We start from the raw sequence: 21,202 nt of genomic DNA, 5'->3' as shown, positions 1-21,202 counted from the left end.
CCGTTGTCCCCATTGTTCTTAATTTTGTGGCAACAGTCAGGGAGTTCACACGAGGGAACTTGTCTGAGTCTTTGTCACCAACACTTCAAGGTTTCCTGTACTCATCATAAATCATCCTGCTTAAAGACCGGCTTTATTGTCCTCTCATTCAAGATAAATATAGGTTTATTCACTGTTTATGAGATCAAATGACGATGTGATGAAGACATGTGCTAATGCATGAGGAAAACATCATGCAGGTGTAGCCAGTGATGTCATCATTTTAAATGTGCATAGACAGCAGGGAGATTTTCAGAGATATTTTTATTTTCTCCTGTCTTTGTTTTATGAATGGGAGAATCGGAAAAAAACAGCTGCTCTTACCTTATTCTCTTTTCTGTGCTGTTGCCAACAAGGCTCAGCTTGTTACCTGATATGACTGACAGCTTTGTTGACTATGAATGTTGTTGACTATTCTTAGTTGAATTGAGAAAGCTTTTAAATTACATTTATGTAAACGTAAATTGAATTTTAATAGAGGTAGCAATCAGGATTTAGAATTGCACTTTAAATGTGAACATAAGAAAGTTAAAGTATAAAAGCAAAGTTTGTCAAGATAAACTTTAAATGTAGGCTTAACAGATGGAGTAGATCAAGTGCATCAACACCCCCAAAAATTCACAGACTTATAACTCTTCCTCAGTGGCATGCAGTGGTGTTCTGAAATGAAGTCCTCACAGTTTATATATATATATATATATATATATATATATATATATATATATATATATATATATATATATATATATATATATATATATATATATATATATATTTAAGTGTCTTTAAGGTTCAAATGAACCATTGCCAAACATATAACATGTTATAAACATAATCACTGTAATAATGATCCATTCATAGATTCTTAAGTATTTTCCTATTAAAATCCCAACAGCAACTTTTTTTTTTGGCCGGGCAGTGTAATATCTTTAATTTCACCAAGCTGATTACTCACTAAAAAAACGTTTGATTTTGATGTGACAAAGCGGTGGCTGAGTTGCTTACGTACTTTTTAATTTGCCTTCCCATTAGCGCCATGATTTTGTTAATTCAGACACAAAAACAAGAGGCGGGATTTATCACACACACCAATCATATTCAATCACAGCGCGATGGAGGCATTGCCTCTTCCCCCATTCATTCTCAATTACCCTCCATCAAACCACTGCACTCAGTTTATGGGGGTTTGTTAAAACTCAATGGTCTCAGGGGAGGCAAGAGAGCCTTTTACTATAACTTTACCAGCTGGTGTCACTGTTGGACAGTGTTACTTTAGAAAAAAAAATAGTAATTTATACACTTTTAATGTCACATTTTGTTTATTTTTGTAGTATGGATTATTTTCTCATACCATTTTTTGAGGAGGCACTGCCTCCCTTGCCTCCTCGGAGGAAACACCCCTGCTATTCCTGGGTCACATTTCATACTGTAATGTTAGGCAGTTTTGGTACATATGCTGTTTAATGTTTAATGATTGCATTATTTTACATGAGTGTAAGCAATGCTTCTATCACTTGTTTCTGCTTCTTCTTCACATGTGTTTTGATCAGGAGATTCTGTACTATTTCAGAAAATGACTAATAACGGCCAGTGTCCTGTAAAATGCAGTACAAAATGGTTTCATTTTCCACCGTGGGGCTGATGTGAACAGAGCTCTTTGGAATGTAATACAAATGTGTCAGCTGTTGCCTTGGTAACGTAAGAGTTTACAGACGGTATGAGATGTAAATAGCGACCATATCACTACATGCATTCTACCAGCAAGGTGAGAATTCTGGGCAGAGAGCAGCTTGTATTTTTGCTGTGCCGAACCAAGCTCCAGTGGAAATATAACTGTCTGGAACCATTCCTTACCGTTCTTAGAACCATTTGGCCTGACGGTGGAAAAGCGGCTATGGATTGCTGATATGGCGGGTATTTCTGTCAATGGCAGGGAAAGAGTTAATATCTGAAACATATTTAAAAGTTTACCCAAAGACTGAAAATAAAAGGTTGTGAGCCATGCACAATACACTGTTTGAATTTATTCTGTGGAAAAGAGCAGCTTGGACATTCTGCACAAGATCTTCTTTTATGTTCCACCAAAGAAAGAAAGTCATACAGTTTTGAAACAACATGATGGTGAGAATTTTTTTTTTCAGTTTTGGGAGAACAAACAGCCAAAGTCTGATAGAACTAAGCAAGCCACAGTTATTTATAACACTTACAGCATTTTCTCAGCTTCAAGGGTGTCTTCTTAATTTGGGGAGAGATTGTTTTTCTGTTTTTTCACCCTAGAATTTCATGAAGCTGAAGCTTTGGAAAACCCAATATTTTTTTAATCCGTCAAACGCCATCAGAAAGGCAGTGTTACTTAAGATAACATAAAGAATAACTTAATAACTAAGGTCACAGATATCTAACAGAGTGTGTGAAGCCCCCGCCCCATCTGACCCAATTCCTGCAATATTCATGTAAACACTGGCCTGAAGTAAAGTCAACACCTCTGAAATGGAGAAAAAGCCAAATATAATCAAGTCAGATTTGGGATGGCAGAAATACTGATAGCTCTCATGTTTTTATAGGAGAAAAACATCAAAACAACTACATTCCCGATCACCCAAAGTGGCAAGTTTTCTGGAAGTAAACTACCACTAATTTGGTTATTCTTGATTTAGGCAACATCCTCTTCTCTTTAATGTCAAGCATTTACGCTGAAATTAGACTGATCTGAGCAGTTGATAAACATGTAAAAGGATGCCTACCCACAAAATAATAAAAAGGAAAACCCCAAATCGCGTAAACAAATCTCTAAAGAAGAAAAGTACATCCTTTCTGGCAATGTGCTGAAGGACATGTCACCAGAAGTAGGAAAAATCAACTTTCAACTGATGCCCACTTTCCATTTGATGTCTTTGTTGCACGGTCCTCAATTTGAGGAAATGAGATTAGAGAAAATGTTTGGGGAGTTTGGGGAAAAATGGTGTTTGGGGGGTCTTTCCGGCTTCACCACAGCTGCAAAAGCCGAAAATACACTGTTCTGTCTGACTTCATCAAAGAAACTTTGATTTAAAGTCATGTGGCAGAATATCAAACACAGTAAAGGTGCTCTGGGGCTGTGTGAATGTTGTTGTGGAACATATCTCTGGTTTTCATCAAAACAGGGAACACCTGAAACTGGACTATGAAAACCATCTGATATAAGGATAGAAAAATGGAAATGTGTCAAACACTTAAAATAAAAATTTGGACATCTGAATCAGATATGCCCTTACTATCAGCAAAAAAGTATTAATTCAAAAGATTGGAGGCCCATATGGTTCTGCTTACCCCGAATCTGCTTGGACTGTAATATTTAATAAACATGCCAAGATATACAGCTCTCAAGTCATTTATAAACATCTCTGCTTGTTTTGCTCCCTGAGATGTCAGAATCTCAAGAGAATGACGGTCTTATACAGTAATAAACTGCTTTGTTGTTCCCACAAGGCGATGTGTGCGATTTGGAGAAAGATTTGAAATGATATGAACTATAATCCTGACTAAAGTCAGCCAACAAGCATTATGAGATAAACAAGGACAAAATTACAATGTAATTTGGTCAAAGCAATCTAGTGTTATTTGAGAAAATCTTGTAAAAAGTAGTTCTAAAATTCTAAAAATATGTTTAATAGTAAAGTCATTCTTGTCTTATTATTATAAAAGCTATTTAAAGATTAAAAAAACATTGCAATATTTATACTTAAAAATTCAATCTGAAATATGAATATGTTATTTAATTTTTCACAAACTGTAATTAAAACTATTAAGAAAATTAATTAAGCTAGATTGTGAAAGTTGTTATCTAATAGAAATATGCATATTGAATGTATGTTTTGCATCATAGCTGATACTACAACCATGTATTAATCAGCATCCATTTTACCATGTTAAGTTTTATAGATTTTAAGGGACTGTGCAGGTTGAAACAAGAAGTAAAGTTGACACTGATTCCTCCCCTGTAATCTGTATGTCACTCCCCCTATGACCTATTTCCCTCTACTCTCTGTAATTATTACAATTATAAGCATCACACCTGTATCATGTATCGCCTTTTGATTTTTAGTTAGTTACACACTCATAGTTTATGAATCCGTGAATCATTGTTAGTGACGTTACCAGTGAAGCAAAACCAACATCTAAAGAAAATATTCAATACGTCACTGCGGCAGGTCTGAAAATTATTAACCTCTCATACTTCCAAATGAACTTTCATATGTCCATTTCTACAACAAACCAAGGTATGAAAATGACCAGAAATAAAGAACATATGTTACTAATGTGAGACTATATTGCTCACCTTCCTTTTCAGTTCAGATAATATCAAAACACAAGAACGATTCAGCAGCTGACCACTTGTGTATAGTATTTTGAGTGAAATTCAATATTAATTGTGAAATCATAACTTAGTATTGCCTAATCGCTGTGACCTTCTGGTTTTGAAAGGGCCCACCTGATTACACTTTAGTTTCCATTAGGGAAATCCAACTCCCCTGCATATTTAATCTTCAAATAAATGATGTAATATAAGATCAGTGTTAAAACATTCCACTCATTTTACAGACTCTCTCAGAGCTGTTTCTTATGACAGGAGTGCTTCTGTACCCCCATTGCAAAGCTATAGCCACACACCAATGAAGCTCCAAAGCAGCATGAAATGTTCCACTACAATGCTTTTCAAAGTCAGACTTATATAACAGTTCAAAATACAGAGCTTCAAATCTGGAGAGATAAATGTCGGCAGAATCCAAGACCAACAAGACATTGTAAAAATCACATTGTAGGTTCCCAAGTAAACATACATTTGTCCAACTTTTCTTTATTGTTGTACATCCTATCTGTGTGGCTCCATAAAACAACCAGATGTATTTGTGCACAGTCTACAGGGAACATCTAACTTGAGACTTTTCGGAGATGTGTTCCCATCATGGAACTGTGGTATAACTGATTACATCTGGATAACGTAATCAGATTCCAAAAATTAAGTACTTAACTAAGATTACATTAAATAATGCAAAATGTAATGCATTTCATGTTGTTGATAAAGAATGGATTTTTATTTTTTTATATCATTATGATACAATAATATCCTATTCAATTCAATGTGATAAACGAGTTAGGTCAAAAGTAATCTAAAAGTAATCTAAAAGTAGTCTGATTATATTATCTAAAATGTGTAATGTAATCGATTACATTAACTACAATTTTTTTTCATGTAATTTGGAATCAGTAATGGAGCTTATAACCCAGCACTGATTGTATGTTATTATCAGATATCAGAGACTTATTTATATCTTGTAAAAAGTGGCATTATAAAGTGGAACTGAAATATTTTTATTCAAACATTTTGACTTGTAAAATTACAATTTAATGAAAATAATATAACACCTCAAAACAATGTAGCATTATTTGAAAAAATCCTTTAAAAAGGTCTTGTGGACAAGTAATTTGTATCTTATAAAAGCTATTGTAAGACCACGTATTATTTCAGAAAATTTGAATAATGATAGTCTGTTTTTCTAATTTTCAGAGTTGTGGTTTTGTTGTAACAGTTGTTTTAGAAAGTTTGTGTGGGGTCGGGAACTAAAAAACATCTTCACAGTAAAAAGTCAAATTTTGTGTGATGGTTGACTGCATAACAAAGGTTTCATGGAAGCTAGTGGCAATTAAATAATCATATTCAACAGGCATTACAAATCCAGGAAACCTTTCATGCTCTTCATTTGGTTTACAATGAGACTGCATTTGGAGACCTCAGCATTGTCCAGGCCTGTCTGAGGTAATTATCCATTCTTAGCTTCATCTTCTAGCCCAGGGCGATCTCTAACCACTCGACACCCAACTAATGTCCTCACCTGTTCTTTACCAAAACAACTGAGAACAAGAATGGCTTCAGATGTCAGCAGTAGTGTCAGAAAAACAAACCTTATCTGTCATTAAAGATATAATTAGGCTATAATAAACATTACACAAATGTTACAAATTACTGCATTGTTTATTTTCTCAGAACAATGGGACGCTTCATTTAATCTTTTCTAACTTTCCCTCCCACGTCTGAACTAAGGAGCGTCTGAGAAAGCCTTTCACTGTGACTGTGAAAACTGTAGTGTGTGGGTGCATCTGAATTCCATCTTTTTCTAGGAATGGTTGGCCATATTTGTACAATTTAATATTGGATATTGAAATATGAGCATTATAATTATGTGTAACATATGTGTAACTTATGTTGAGAGCAATTTGTTGATCAATTTTCTTTACATCTCAGTGTGTTTGTCTATTAGTGAGAAGATATTTTTCAGTTTCATGTTTCTTTGGCATTTTCTTTTAGTAAAATGTTGGCTTGTCAACATCTTGTCTAAAAGTTTAAATAGGTTTTAAAAGCCCTGAAGTTTTAAGGTCACCCTTTAAAAAGAAGTACACTTAAGCACTTTGAAAATGGGTACTTTAATATGCTTTAAAGGTGCCCTAGAATTAAAAATGTAATTTACCTTGGCATAGTTGAATAACAAGAGTTCAGTACATGGAAATGACATACAGTGAGTCTCAAACTCCATTGTTTCCTCCTTCTTATATAAATCTCATTTGTTTAAAAGACCTCCGGAAAACAGGCGAATCTCAACATAACACCAACTGTTACGTAACAGTCGGGATCATTAATATGTATGACTCCAATATTTGCATATGCCAGCCCATGTTCAGGACATTACACAAGGGCAGCCAGTATTATCATCTGGATCTCTGCACAGCTGAATCATCAGACTAGGTAAGCAAGCAAGAACAACAGCGATAAATGGCAGATGGAGTAATAATAACTGACATGATCCATGATATCATGATATTTTTACTGATATTTGTAAATTGTCTTTCTAAATATTTTGTTAGCATGTTGCTAATGTACTGTTAAATGTGGTTAAAGTTACCATCATTTCTTACTGTATTCACGGAGACAAGAGCCGTCGCTATTTTCATTTTAAAACACTTGCAGTCTGTATAATTCATAAACACATCTTCATTCTTTATAAATCTCTCCAACAGTGTGTAATGTTAGCGTTAGCCACAGAGCATACTATCAAACTCATTCAGAATCAAATGTAAACATCCAAATACATGATCCGAAGCATGCATGCAGCATGCATGACGAACATCTTGTAAAGATTCATTTGAGGGTTATATTAGCTGTGTGAACTTTGTTTATACACTTATTTATAGTCGAGAGCTTGAGGGGGTCGGGGGCAGGGAGCGCGAGATTTAAAGGGGCCGCAGCCTGAATTGGTGCATAGTTAATGATGCCTCAAAATAGGCAGTTAAATTTTTTTTATTTTGAGCTGAAACTTCACAGACACATTCAGGTGACACCTTAGACTTATATTACATCTTGTGAAAGAATATGCTTAAGTTTGAACTGAATATAATGTTTTTGGACACTTATTACAGTTTAAATTTATATTAAATAATTTCATTAATCTATTGTTATGCTTAAAGCTGCTGTCCACGATTTCTGGCCCTCTAGTGGTTAATAAACAGAACTGCACGCGTCTTGCAGAGGAACATTCTAGCCGGAGCTACTTTTCTCCATGTATGTCTATGGCGAGTCACGCAGTTACTGTGATACTCTGCGGCGAGTCCTACCAGTCCGGTCTGAAATAGTCCGAATATAAACACTTATTATAAATGTGCCATAATGATTCAGGATTGGACAAAAACACGGTTTGGAAAATGGATTCATGTTGTATATTCTCATTACATCATTTTTGTAAATTTTTAACACAAAAAAAGTTGCTGACTGCAGCTTTAAAGAAGTGTATGGATATATAACAATTTCTACAAAAATTTATTTTCATGATTTTTTTTTTTTTGTCAAATCAACTTGAATAATTAATGTAGTTCAGATATTTCATTATGGTTTAGATAACATAATATTTTGAGTTTCTGTTGATTAAACCAATTGCCTTCATTGTATCAACTCAAATTTTTAATTTCAATAAACTCAAAACTTTAAGGCAACCAGGTATCTTATTTTTTAAAGTTAAACCAACAATTCTTTTTTTTTACAGCGTATTTAAACTTGTATGCCATGTACTTAAATATATTTGCAATTACAGATTTGTAATGATAATGTTGCAATTAGTTCTTTTAAAATACAGTAACTTTAATATTGAATAACACACTAAAGTTATACATTTTCAAGGTACTTTACATGTGCTTTATACGCTAATCAACACATCAAAATACTTCTGTAAAACTTGACAAACAATTATTGAAACATAATCAGTTAAAATGCATTTTAAAGTGAAACTTACAATTTGAAATGGTTATAAAGTGCACTTTTTAAAAGAAGTCATGAAAAGTGTGCTTTTTTAAAACACTTAGGCTAATTGGACTTTTCATTAATATTATATTATCTGCAATGCTGAGCAAATTTAAAACCGTTAGGATTTGAAGTACACCACAATACAATTTAACATGTCTTTCTTGGCCCTATATGTGACCTAAAATGGGGAGGAAACACAAGAAAATAAATGTAGATGTAGAAAAAATGTTCTGTGCAAAGTTCTGTGGATGTAGCTCAAGGATGCAGGATTGTGCTGAGTTTAGTGGATGTAGATTGACCTCAAACCCAAGTTTGTACAACAACAGTATGTTAGCTTTAATGAGGTGGATTCTTCTGAGAAGAATTCTTATTCATTGGAATATGACTGCACATTTTCCAACTTCTACTATCTCTCCCTCTCTCTCTCTCTCTACACACACACACACACACAAAGGTTTCCCCTCCCTCCATCTGGCAGTCCGTCACCCCTCCTCCAGCTGCTGATGGTCCTGCTGTAGGCAGTCTGCTCATTCTCCTCAGCGAGAGGACAGCACACACACCAGCCTCCTTCTCTCACATACACTCGTGTATGAAACTATTCTGGCAATATGTTTAAAACTGGATATACCCAAAGCAGCACAGATTTCTGGAACATTTGAACAATTTGAGCACTCTGCTGAGGAGAAGGAAGATCAATCAGCATTACGATATGAGGTGTGCTTGAATAAGCCACTGAGGAGGTATTTTTCCTCTCGACACTGAAAACTACTGAAGTTTTGCACATCAACAATGAGTCTTAAGAAGAGGAAACCAAGCATGGTGTTCAGCTGGCAAAAGTCTTTTGCCATCCTTGCCCCATGGAGAAAAGGTAAGTGGTGTGACTCAATACGTGATCTTACGCTTTGAACGGTCATTGCTTCACCCAGTCGGCTCTATGCAACACCTGGATTTGCAGCGCAGGTAGTAATTTGTCTGGCTGAGGTGTTGGAGGATATTTAGAAACCTGTAATTTGAACTCTGAGGTGTTACCTGCTTGGTTGAACATGGGGTTATCTTCAGAAAAACATTCATCAGATGAGTTCCACAGGTAGTTGGACCGATGTCATTTTAATGACATCAAAATTGAGCTCATAGAAAACCCACAAGCTTTAGCCACAAACTTTATTATGCAGAATGCTGTTTTTAACTACAGTTGCTAGTGTTGCTTTGGTGTTAACTAGAAAAACATGTGGCAGAGAGGCAGATTTGAGTTTAATTACTAAGAAATTAAAATCAAACATCAGCTTAAATGAGAAGCAATTTATAAGCCATTTGTTTTGTTTTAGTGTAAATTACAGAAGCATTTTGTCCGCAACTGAAACAGTTTATCAACATATAACACAACCTATAAAATATCGATAAAAATGTAAATACCAACTTTTTAGCCCAGAAACAAATTGAATACATTCTATCTATCTATCTATCTATCTATCTATCTATCTATCTATCTATCTATCTATCTATCTATCTATCTATCTATCTATCTATCTATCTATCTATCTATCTATCTATCTATCTATCTATCTATCTATCTATCTATCTATCTATCTATCTATCTATCTATCTATCTATCTATCTATCTATCTATCTATCTATCTAATCTCTTTGGCTATTAAAAAAGGTATTGATTTTAGATTCTTCAAATGAGCATATTGGTTTCTGTGTCTATAAAGCACCAGTACAGATGTATTTCAAAAGAATTAGAGAATAAAGAGTTTTGTGGAACAAAACAGTTGTAACATTTGTCTATAAAACCTTTTTTGGTTGTAATTGGAACCCTGTAAAGCAGATATGAATGTGTTTGTCATTCTTGTGATTGTTTATGTTTTATACAGACTAAATTAGTTTAATAAGCAGCTGCAATTCTCATTAAATGGCACTTTTGATGATCAGTGTGTGTGAATGAAGGAAGACAATGGGAGGAGAGTGTCACACAGGTGTTTCAACCTCAAGCAAACCAACATAAGAAACAGAGTGATATCAGATGTGAACGTTTTAGCGGTGACAGATTCTTGAGTGGGGCTCTTCTCCTCTACTTGAGTTATATTATACGTGACTCATAACTGCAACCATGCACAGCTGCGTTGAGTCAAATTCTTCATGCGTAGGATCAGCCAGTGTGCGAAACCACAGACACACATGACTCAGTCAGGTAATACGGATATGAAACTGGCCTGAGAGGGTCTTACGGACAATTATAATTCTTCACTGTTGTTGGTCAACTTGTACCTTGGTTGTGGACATAAGTGTAAAACTTTAAGTAGAAAATCAAATCTTACTATCAATTTAGTGGGTATTTTCAAAGCAAATGAAGGGAGAAGAGTGGGGTGAGTTTGCCTGAAGGCTTGACTGATGTTACTGCTCCCGCACATTCTTGCCTTATCCTAATTCTGTTAGATAATGAAAGACTGGCCCGTTCAGTTCACATTGATAATGTGCTTCTGGAAAGACTCCTTAGGGTCAAAACCATTGCCTTAGTGGAGCACAGGGAAAATGTTCTGGCATTGTGATGAGAGAGACAGAGAGGTGTGAGGCACTAAAGGTCTGCTGGCTTTAGATTAGAAAGAAGGGAGAAAAGGTGTATGGCTGTATTTCACACCTCATCAAACCTGACATCTGGCCTCTGTCACCTCCTTCAGCAAGGAGCAGTTCAGGCAGAAAAAAGAAAAAGTCAAAGGAGGGAATTAACCTTTATTTACAATCCAGGAATTTGGTTTGAATATGGGTTTTTGTCGCCTCAGTGAAACTAGCGGTTTTTGGGTGGTTGTTAGGGTGTTGCTACTGTAGGTTGTTAAGTTTTTTAATGTGTTCCCTTGTGAAAAAGAAGTGCTCTTAATTGTAGTGAATGTGCACTAACTTCAAATCGTAAAAGTATATTTAAAAAAAAAAAACTATAGTTGCAAATAATATAATATTGATGAAATAAAAGGCCACTTAAGTGTATACTTAAAGATAGTATGTTTCATGACTGTTTCTTAAAATGGACTTGGTAATAATGTCACATTAAAAGTTTTTTCTTTTTTATTTTAAATAATTGTTTTAATAATCTTTTTTCAAGTTTTAAAGAAGTACACTTATATTGATGTGTTGCCTAACATACTAAAGCATGTACAGTACTTGATTATAATTTTAACTGTAGTGTGTTACATTTAAACTAAATTGCAACTTCATTATTACAAATTTTCATCATAACAAATATATTTAAATACATGACATACAAGTTTCAACAGAAATGACATTAAAGTATATTTTTTTACCATAAATACTTATCAGTACATTTGGCAGTATTGCCATTTTTTAGAAATTCTGAAATTACATATAAAGATGAACTTTGTTCACCCAAAAATGAAATGTCGTTCCACACCCGACTTTTGTTCATCTTCAGAACACAAATAAAGATATTTTTAATGAAGTCAGAGATTTCTGTCTCTCCATATAGACAGCTACGCAACTGACACTTTGATGCTTCAAAAAGTTCATAAAGAGATCGTAAAACTAATCCATTCGAATTGAGTGGTTTAGTCCAAATTTTCTGAAGAGACACGATTGCTTTATATTATGAACAGATTAAATTTAGGCTTCGACTCGCATATAAATATTGATTAGTGAACAAAAACAGAAGCTCATCCGAACTTGCTTGGTGTGTGAGAACAAACCTCTTCCCGAAGCTCAATTAAATTAAATCTGTTCATCATAAAAAGTGATTACGATCTCTTTATGGAGGAATGGAGGAACAGAAAAGCTCTCAGATTTCATCAAAAAGATCCTCATTTGTGTTCCGAAGATGAACTAAGGTCTTACGGGTTTGGAATGACATGAAGGTGAGTAAATTTGGGTGAACTAATCCTTTAACGTTTAGGTAATGTAGTTTTTGGACAATAAAATCAGTTAAGAACGCATCTTTAATGTGTATTAATTGTGTATTGTGTATTATTGCCTTTAAAAATTATATATATATATATATATATATATATATATATATATATATATATATATATATACACTCTAAAAAATGCTGGGTTAAAAACAACCCAAGTTGTGTTGAAAATGGACAAACCCAGCAATTGGGTTGTTTTAACCCAGTGATTGGGTTAAATGTTTGCCCAACGTGCTGGGTAGTTTTATTTAACTCAACTGTTGTATAAAAATTACTGTATTGCTTGCTTAAAATTAACCCAAAATATGCTGGAAATTAACATTTATTCATATGTTTAATAAATGAGCATTTATTAATACGATAATGAATAATAAACAATAAACATTTATTGAATTGCTTATAACAAATGTACACCTTTTGGTTATTATTGTTGCCTCTAGTAATTATTTGTCTGATTTTTAGTTTCTCAACTATTTTGGATTCATTTTAAGCCAGCCATATAGTAATTTTTAATCAGTAGTAACATTTAACCCAATCACTGGGTTAAAACAACCCAATTGCGGGGTTTGTCCATTTTCAACCCAACTTGGGTTGTTTTTAACAAAACATTTTTTAGAGTATATATATATATATATATATATATATACACACATCCATGTAGGTGCCTGTGTTATGGCTTGTAAGGCTAGAACTTCAAAACTTCAATGCCATGTTAAAACAGTCCATATATGGCTTCTAGCAAACAGATTATTAGTTCATGTGCTCTCGAAATCATTCAGTCTGGCCACCCAAGTGCTAACAGGGTTCTGACATTCTCCTGGCTGTAAAAATAGAAGACCTGCCCTGGCCTGCCTCTGACCTCTCCACCCAGAATCACAATGGACGTGTCTGCAGACAAGACCATCCCTAAGCACCTATACTTATCCCACTGAATCCCCTAACAATATTGTCAACTAGCTTAAATGCACTTCCATTTAACAAAAAGCTATTTTTATTTGCTAAGAAGAACTTTTTTTTTTATTAGTGAACGTAATGCACACCCTTATTATTATTAAGATGCCTGCATATGGCTTTAATGGGTATGAGTATACACACACAAGGCTGAGATGTCACATGTAATGATGTATAAAGAACTTATGAACTGGTTCACCAATAAGAACCAGTTCACAGAAATGAATCTGACTTCCCATCACTACTGTCAAGAGTGCATTATAGCTGTACATCAATATCAGCATACTGACTGATGATACTGATAATGTCATGCAGTTAAACTGAGAATATGGCTCTAATGTTGTGTTAGTAAAGCAGAACTCACAAACATAGCAGTGTTGAAATGTGGTAAACATGAGTGGGTGAGGCCAGATGGAGTAAACATGTTCTTGTTGAAGCTTGTGAATTCTTCACATTTCATCCCTTTGAATGTTTCTATCGAAGGCCTTTAATGATTCTCACATTCTTCATCTCAAATGAATAGCAGCAACATTTGATTATTGAAGCAGACTTTTCCTCTCCATTTCAGGACAGATAATTGACAAAATATGTTTTGAGTAGTTATGTCTCGCAGAAATTCTTCAAATTAACTTGCCTGAAAAACATTACTGCCCTATAATATCCATCTGGGACATATCAGTGTTTTTACCTACCAAATCTACATACAGCTGTAAAATACACTGGAGCGGATTCTTGAATGTGAACGGAGTATTTTATCAGCTCAAAAATGTGAAAGACTTGCCAGTTGTACACAGTGAAAAACATTCTCTGCTGGTCTAGAAGAAAAACACTGCTGCAGGTGGCTTGTGACTGACAATGCTGCTTTAAAAGAGAGATGGAAAAAGTTTAGTGAATTTAGTGAATAAGAAAATATGCACAAAGCAACCTGTGAAGAATTTGGTAAATAATACTTATGACATAAAAGTCGAAATAATGACATACTATGTCATAATTTTGAGCTTAAAAATGAAATTATGGCATAAAAAGTCTAAACTACGAGATATGAGCATGGTTTCACAAACAAGGCTTACATAATGCCAGGAGTAGGCCTTTGATAAATTAGGACATGTAAGCAGCTTTTAAACATGCCTTAGAACAAAAACATTACTGGTGTAAACCTTGAGACAAAACAATGGCTCTGATATATTTTAAGATATGTCAGTAACATTTTAGTCTGGGACTAGGTTTAAGCCTTGTCTGTGAAACTGGGCATAATTATGAGACAAAAAAGTCAAAATTACAACATACTGTCATATTTGTGAGATACAACACAAAATTATGACATAAGTCAAAGTTGTCACATACTAAGTCAAAATAAAAAGTCTAAACTATGACACATCAAAATGAGAAATGAAATGCTAAGTTATTATTAGATAAATGTTAAAATAAATGTAAAAAGTCATAAGGCATTGAAATTGACAAATTCAAAATTATGAGATAAACAATCATTACAAAAAAAAAGTCAATTATGACAAGACTTTTTTCTCAATTTCCACTTACTAGTAAGTCATATTTTTTTTTTATCTTATAATGACTTAATGTCATAATTTTGACTTTTTATCTCACAAATATCACACTACTTTTTATCTCATAATTGACTTAATATGACTTTGTGTCACATAGTTTAGACTTTAAGCCATGAACTCAAAATTATGACAAAATATTATGATTTACTAAAGCATTATTTTTTTATGTACCTTCCATAGAAGACTGACAAAAACTGTACACACTAAAAAAAATGCTGGGTTAAAAAACAACTGAGTTGTTTTAACCCAGCAGATGGGTTAAATGTTTGCCCAACCTGCTGGGTAGTTTTATGTAACTCAACTATTGTTTAAACATTACTGTATTACTTGCTTAAAATGAACCCAAACTATGTTGGAAATTAACATTTATTAATATGTTTAATACATGAACATTTAATAATTATTTGAATGTATAATAATTAAACAATAAATATCTATTAAATGCTCACCTTTTCATTATTATTGTTGCCTCTAGTAATTATTAATTTCCAACATATTTTGGGTTCATTTTAAAACAGCCATATCATTTTTAAACAATAGTTGAGTTAAATAAAACTACCCAGCAGGTTGGGCAAACATTTAACCAAACCGATAAGTTAAAACAACCTAATCGCTGGGTTTGACCATTTTCAACCCAGCTTTGGTTGTTTTTAACCCAACATTTTTTAGAGTGTATGCAAAATGATGTGTAGTCCTGTAGTGTTCCCGCTTTTTACTCCTGAAATCCCCCATCAGATTTTTGCAGCCTCCCGAGTGATAAGGACCAGAAATATGTGGGGTTTGATTCCCGCCAACACTGTCATTGACCTGTTTTTATTTTGAATGCATTATTCACTGCAAAATGAAGGACTTTAGCATTACTTACATTCCTGGCTGCCAGGGGCTAGCAAGGGCTTTTTGATCTCTCTTTACAAGCGACCACGTCTGAGTGATGTTAATTGAAAACCAAGGGGGATTTGGATGCCGACTACTTGCCCCTACTGAGTGGCATCAAAAATGTCCCACCATCAGCAGTTCTGTAGTCTCAGCTGGAGAGCACGGGTGTATGAAAGACTGACCCAATGGCTCGGTCTAATTGACCTGTAGAAGTAAATTAGCTAAATTATTATTCAGGGCCTCACATAGAGCACTCCAATTACTGTATGCTCGGGTTTCATGTTGGGACTGCTTGTAATTATCGGAAAATACAGTTTTTTCAGTCTCAGTTATGGTTTATATTTACATGGTGCAGAATAGCCCACTACAGCAAACTCTGATTTGACTAAAATGCTGCTGTATCTCATGGATGTTTCTTCAGATATGTTTATTGTGTATCCTTGCGTTCATCATAGACAGACACATTACCATTCCTGGAAACTTGAAAGGATCGAAAAGGATTAGAGTAATACAGAACCAGATCTTTACTTGGACTCTTTTTTTTTTCATTTAGATTAGATAAAATTGAACAATGAAGTCTGTTTGTAGTTGATTTTACACAGGAGATACTGGAGTCCAGGTGTTGTGTACACACATTGGCTTAGGAGAAGGGACTGCAAAAACACAGGCCCTGTTTTCAATGGGAAAAAACCTGGAGCAAAAGCAAAGGTGGATCTCGTGTATTTGAAACGCTATCAGTGTTTTCACAGTCACTATCAAATCTGAAACGATCACAAATTCTTTTCTCTCAGAACATATGGGAGTGTTTATTATTAAAAGTGACACAAAAAACAATCTATCGACCTATGAGAGAGCTGGGAATGGCTAAAAAGGTTATTATTGTTATCTTTTTCAAGGCCGCATTAAATAACTTACCGTATGATTTCTAACCTCACATTGTATCAGTGAAGACTCAAGGCTAGAAGATACAATGAACAAAACTATAAACTTTGTCAAAAATCTGTGTTAGTGAGCACTTCTTTGCTGAGATAATCCATCCACCTCACAGGTGTAGCAGTATCTGGTGTGACCACCATTTGCCTCACGCAGTGCATCACATCTCCTTCGCATAGAGTTGATCAGGTTGTTGATTGTGGCCTGTGGAATGTTGTTCCACTCCTCTTCAATGACTCTGCGAAGTTGCAGGATATTGGCAGGAGCTGGAACACGTTGTTGTATACGCCGATCCAGAACATCCCAAACATGCTCAATGGGTGACATGTCCGGTGAGTATGCTGGCCATGCAAGAACTGGGATGTTTTCAGCTTCCAGGAACTGTGTACAGATCCTTGCAACATGTGGTTGCGCATTATCATGCTGCAACATGAGGTGATGGTCGTGGATGAATGGCACAACAATGAGCCTCAGGATCTCGTCACGGCATCTCTGTGCATTCAAAATGCCATCAATAAAATGCACCTGTGTTCGTTGTCCATAATATACGCCTGCCAAAACTTGCAACATCTGTGGCATTGTGTTGTGTGACAAAACTGCACATTTTAGAGTGGCATTTATTGTGGCCAGCCTAAGGCACACCTGTGCTATAATCATGCTGTCTAATCAGGATCTTGATATGCCACACCTGTGAGGTGGATGGATTATCTCGGCAAAGGAGAAGTGCTCACTAACACAGATTTAGACAGATTTGTGAACAATATTTGAGAGAAATAGGCCTTTTGTGTACATAGAAAAAGTCTTAGATCTTTGAGTTCAGCTCATGAAAAACGGGGGCAAAAACAAGTGTTGCGTTTATAATTTTGTTCAGTGTATTTAAAAATTGCTTAATGTCTCAATTTCCTCACAGTATGTAAATTGGTGAAGCACATCCTTTTAAAAATATTGAGAATGAATATCCTGTGAATCATCTAATTAACCATTTATTTTCACTCCACTGAGAGCTTCTCGTCACATCTCTTCCTGACAATCAAGATAAAAAAATGACAAGCGAAAACAACTGCAAAAATAAAATACAAAAATGGCATTAGTGTCCAATAGTCAACTGACATATGCATTTAAAAGTCATCCACTTTTTCAGTTACAAGCACAGACATATTATGGAAACAGTGAGATGAAGATATGATATGAATGGCACCTGAAATGTATCAGATTTCAAGTGCTATAAAAAAAGAGCTGATCCTCATAATATCATGAAGCTAATGCACAGATCAAAGTTCAGAGCAGAACAGAACTATGACGCTTTGTAGAACACTGACGCTAAAGAATGCTTTATAGTGAGATAAGCTTTTTTCTTTCAGCACAGGGAAGAATGTCTGCACACAAATGCTTTTAAATGATTTGAATAATGAGTGCTGAAGTATACAGTGAATATTCAGCTTTACTATTGTCTCTACACAAGTGAGCATTTTTATAATACCAATGCTTAAAAGCTGCAGATTGTGATTTTTTTCTATTTGAAATATTTTCCCCTATCCCAGTTTAATGTTTAGAGACAAATATAGGTCCAGAAGATGGTTGGGTTCCCTGAGAAGTGTAAACATTGTGGCTCTGTGGTAATATTGTAATATTGCTGTTTGTTTGAGCATCCAGTCCAGCCAATGGAGTGAGTTTGGGTGGGGCTGTCTGTTTGGCCCACCAATGATAGACATTGAAACAGTCATCATTTTTTTGCATTTCAATCTGGTGGTAGTTGCGCAGAAAATATACACTTCAAAATAACTTCAATAGGAAAAATGATTATGGGATTTTATGAATGAATGGGATTTTATGATTTTTCATTTTGTGAAAGTACAAAATTATTCAAATCTTTTTATTTGTTTTGCAGGTAAAGGGGATGTTGTTTTAGAGAATGAAGTTGTACTGACAAAAATGAAGCTCCTCAACAACTTCCCTGAGAAACTACTAAACGTTGAGGATTCCATTTCAACCATCTCCATTTCAATGTCTGAGCAGGATAACATACAGCCTCTCCAGGCTGATGAGGTGATCTCCATCCACAGCGCTGCTCCAGAGACACCTGTGACTGAATCAAAAACAGACTATCTATCTTCAATTTTTGCTGATTCTGAACTTCCAAGATTGTATAAATTTGAATCTGAGGACTCTGGGGTAGAGATGACTAGTGGAGCAACTTCCCCATCCACCCCAACTGGTTCAGAGCAAAGCTTTGTGGTCCACAGTAGAGAGTCTTCATGTGACTCTAGCAACATGAACTCTCCTGTACCTGCTGACAATCCTCTTGAAGACAGTTCAGTCTTTTTGGAAACTGAACGAATGTCTTGTAAATGTGCTAAACAAGATACTCTTACAATTCTGGGAGACAGAAGAGAGGATGAGAATGCTGATGATGATTTAATGGACTTCATAGCAGATTCAGAGAGGTCTGAGGACAGAACCCAGAGGAATACCATGGAGAACTGTAAAGATGAAATTGAAATCGTAGCAGCACAGGTGGAAATAGCAGACAGTGCAATGGCTGAGGACACGATGTCAAGGAACCAGTGTTCTATTGAAGCTTACGATGACAAAACAGTACCTGAATTTCAACAACAGCCTTTGAGGAAAAGCACAACCAGCGACAGCCTGGATGAGTACATGGAAGAGTGCTGCAGGCTAAGTGAGGTATAGTCATAACAGTTTACATGTCTTTTATTGTTATTTACTTTTATATACTCTGCTTTTATATAAACAACAATGTTCAACGTTATTTTAATGTGATATAAACAAGAACATTATGCTCTTTTTTCCTCACTGCTATGCATTACACAGTAATTATGTTTTTTTATTAGCTTTTCTAAGGATAAGGTAATTTTGATGCAAATCAAAAATAAAGGTGTGTACTATAAAAACAATTATAGATAGTAATGGAAGTAAATATCTGAAATGGTGTTTACCTATTTTACTGGAAAACAAGGCTGATTAAGAAAATGTTTTTTTGCAGTGAGATCAGCAGTCTAAATAATGTCTTTGAAATTAAGACCCCAGTGAAGATCAGAGTGAAATGCTCTTCCTGTCAATCAAGTTCACAATGATCGTTTACCACTGCTAAACACAACATAATCAATAGTATGCTAATTAAATCCAGACATTTTAAGCACTTCATTGACATTATGTGAACTTAAAAGTCCTGGGCTCCTACAGTGTAAGATGCAAGAATGTGAAATTAAGGTGTTTTAGTGAAGACCACCAGTGAAATGTTCATAGTGAACATGGTAAACTGAATAGCTTCTGTTACAGTTTACAAGCACACATCCTTTCTCATTAGCCATAATGAGGGGCCTTTCCGCAACTCGACGTCATCAGCTCATCACTGACCGTGTACACTATGGAAAACAGGATAAAAGCCTTCCTGTCAGCAGTGCTTCCGTAAAAAAAATGTTTTTTCTTTCTAAAGAAACATCTTCTTTCAACATTTTTGCTGATTTATGAAGATTTTTTTCCTCTGAAATGAAAATATAGCATACAAAAATTAGCACATCTCATCTGGCTGCCAAACAGCCCTTAATATTCATATTAATATTATTGATATATTTGGTCAGTCTACATAAATGACTTTTTTTTTTTCTTCAGGGCCCAAATTTTATATCGGTGACAATACTGACACAAAAAAGTGAACAAAATTTAAAATATATTGAGTTTTGTTCAGATCATGCTGCTTTGTTTTGGAGACACTCAAAGCAGAAAGCTTGTTTTTAAAATTTGAGTGTTTGGTTTCTAAAGGTCTCTTAAACTCTCAGCAGCTAACAGTTCACCACACAAACCATGTTTATCCTTGTTACGTGGGATAAAGTCTGGGCCACATTTTACTTTTAGTATTTTTTTTTTCAACGATGAGGGCATGTCACGCAACGAGTCTGTGATGGCAGTGGAATAACAGTTGTTTATTTCTCAGCGGTCTGCTCTCCACAACCCTATAAGAATCGATCTCGGATTTTTGGGTCACAACCAACCAGCTGAGAACTACTTGTATGTGTTTAATTTCTTAGTTTTTGGCTTAACAACTGCAGTTCATGCTTTGAAGGTCAGTCTTTTTACTGTGGCAACCATGTTGCGTATCTAATGATGTAATTGCTGATTACCACCATAGCAGCCACAAAAGGTCATTCAGTGGGATGTGTGTTGGAGTACAGTACTGAGAGGATGTACGGCGGGGCGTGCTATAGATCTCTCTCCTTTAACGTGGCCGCCACATCACACAGCACCTGTTCATCTGTGTTGAGAGAGCATCCAGATGGCTGCGGTGATTACAGCTGCAACAGCCAATGCCTCTCATCTGGACTGTTTCCCTCAGTCCACCATGCTCGTCCAAGCCTCCCTGGATGCATCAAACAGGTGTCAAATAGCTCAAATTACTCACATATTTATCCAAATAATGCCTCTTTGATAGCTCCTAGGTCTTTTGGTGGCCGGTGACTGGACTTTTTTTTTTGACGAATGGTCGACTTTATGGGAGCTGCGATGACAGGTAGCCAGGGCGGTAAACTCGGCCCTCATCATCACCTGTCACCACAGCTAATAAGCTAATTCCCT

At 35.3% G+C, this 21,202-nt stretch overlaps 1 protein-coding gene across 1 annotated transcript in view; it reads left to right on the top strand.

Moving 5' to 3' along the window:
* The first annotated feature begins 8,896 nt into the window (after positions 1 to 8,896).
* The window catches only part of si:ch211-250c4.3 (uncharacterized protein LOC100535981 homolog), a 31,697-nt gene continuing 19,391 nt past the window's right edge, over positions 8,897 to 21,202 (top strand). Inside the window, exons 1-2 of the mRNA XM_067385160.1 lie at positions 8,897 to 9,236; positions 18,498 to 19,294. Of these exons, the coding sequence (XP_067241261.1) occupies positions 9,158 to 9,236; positions 18,498 to 19,294 (876 nt within the window). The 5' untranslated portion in view covers positions 8,897 to 9,157. The remainder of the gene's footprint in view (positions 9,237 to 18,497; positions 19,295 to 21,202) is intronic.

This window comes from Chanodichthys erythropterus, chromosome 5 (assembly GCF_024489055.1).
Source record: "Chanodichthys erythropterus isolate Z2021 chromosome 5, ASM2448905v1, whole genome shotgun sequence".
Classification (NCBI taxonomy): Eukaryota; Metazoa; Chordata; class Actinopteri; order Cypriniformes; family Xenocyprididae; genus Chanodichthys; species Chanodichthys erythropterus.
This window is presented reverse-complemented; position numbering and strand designations above follow the sequence as displayed.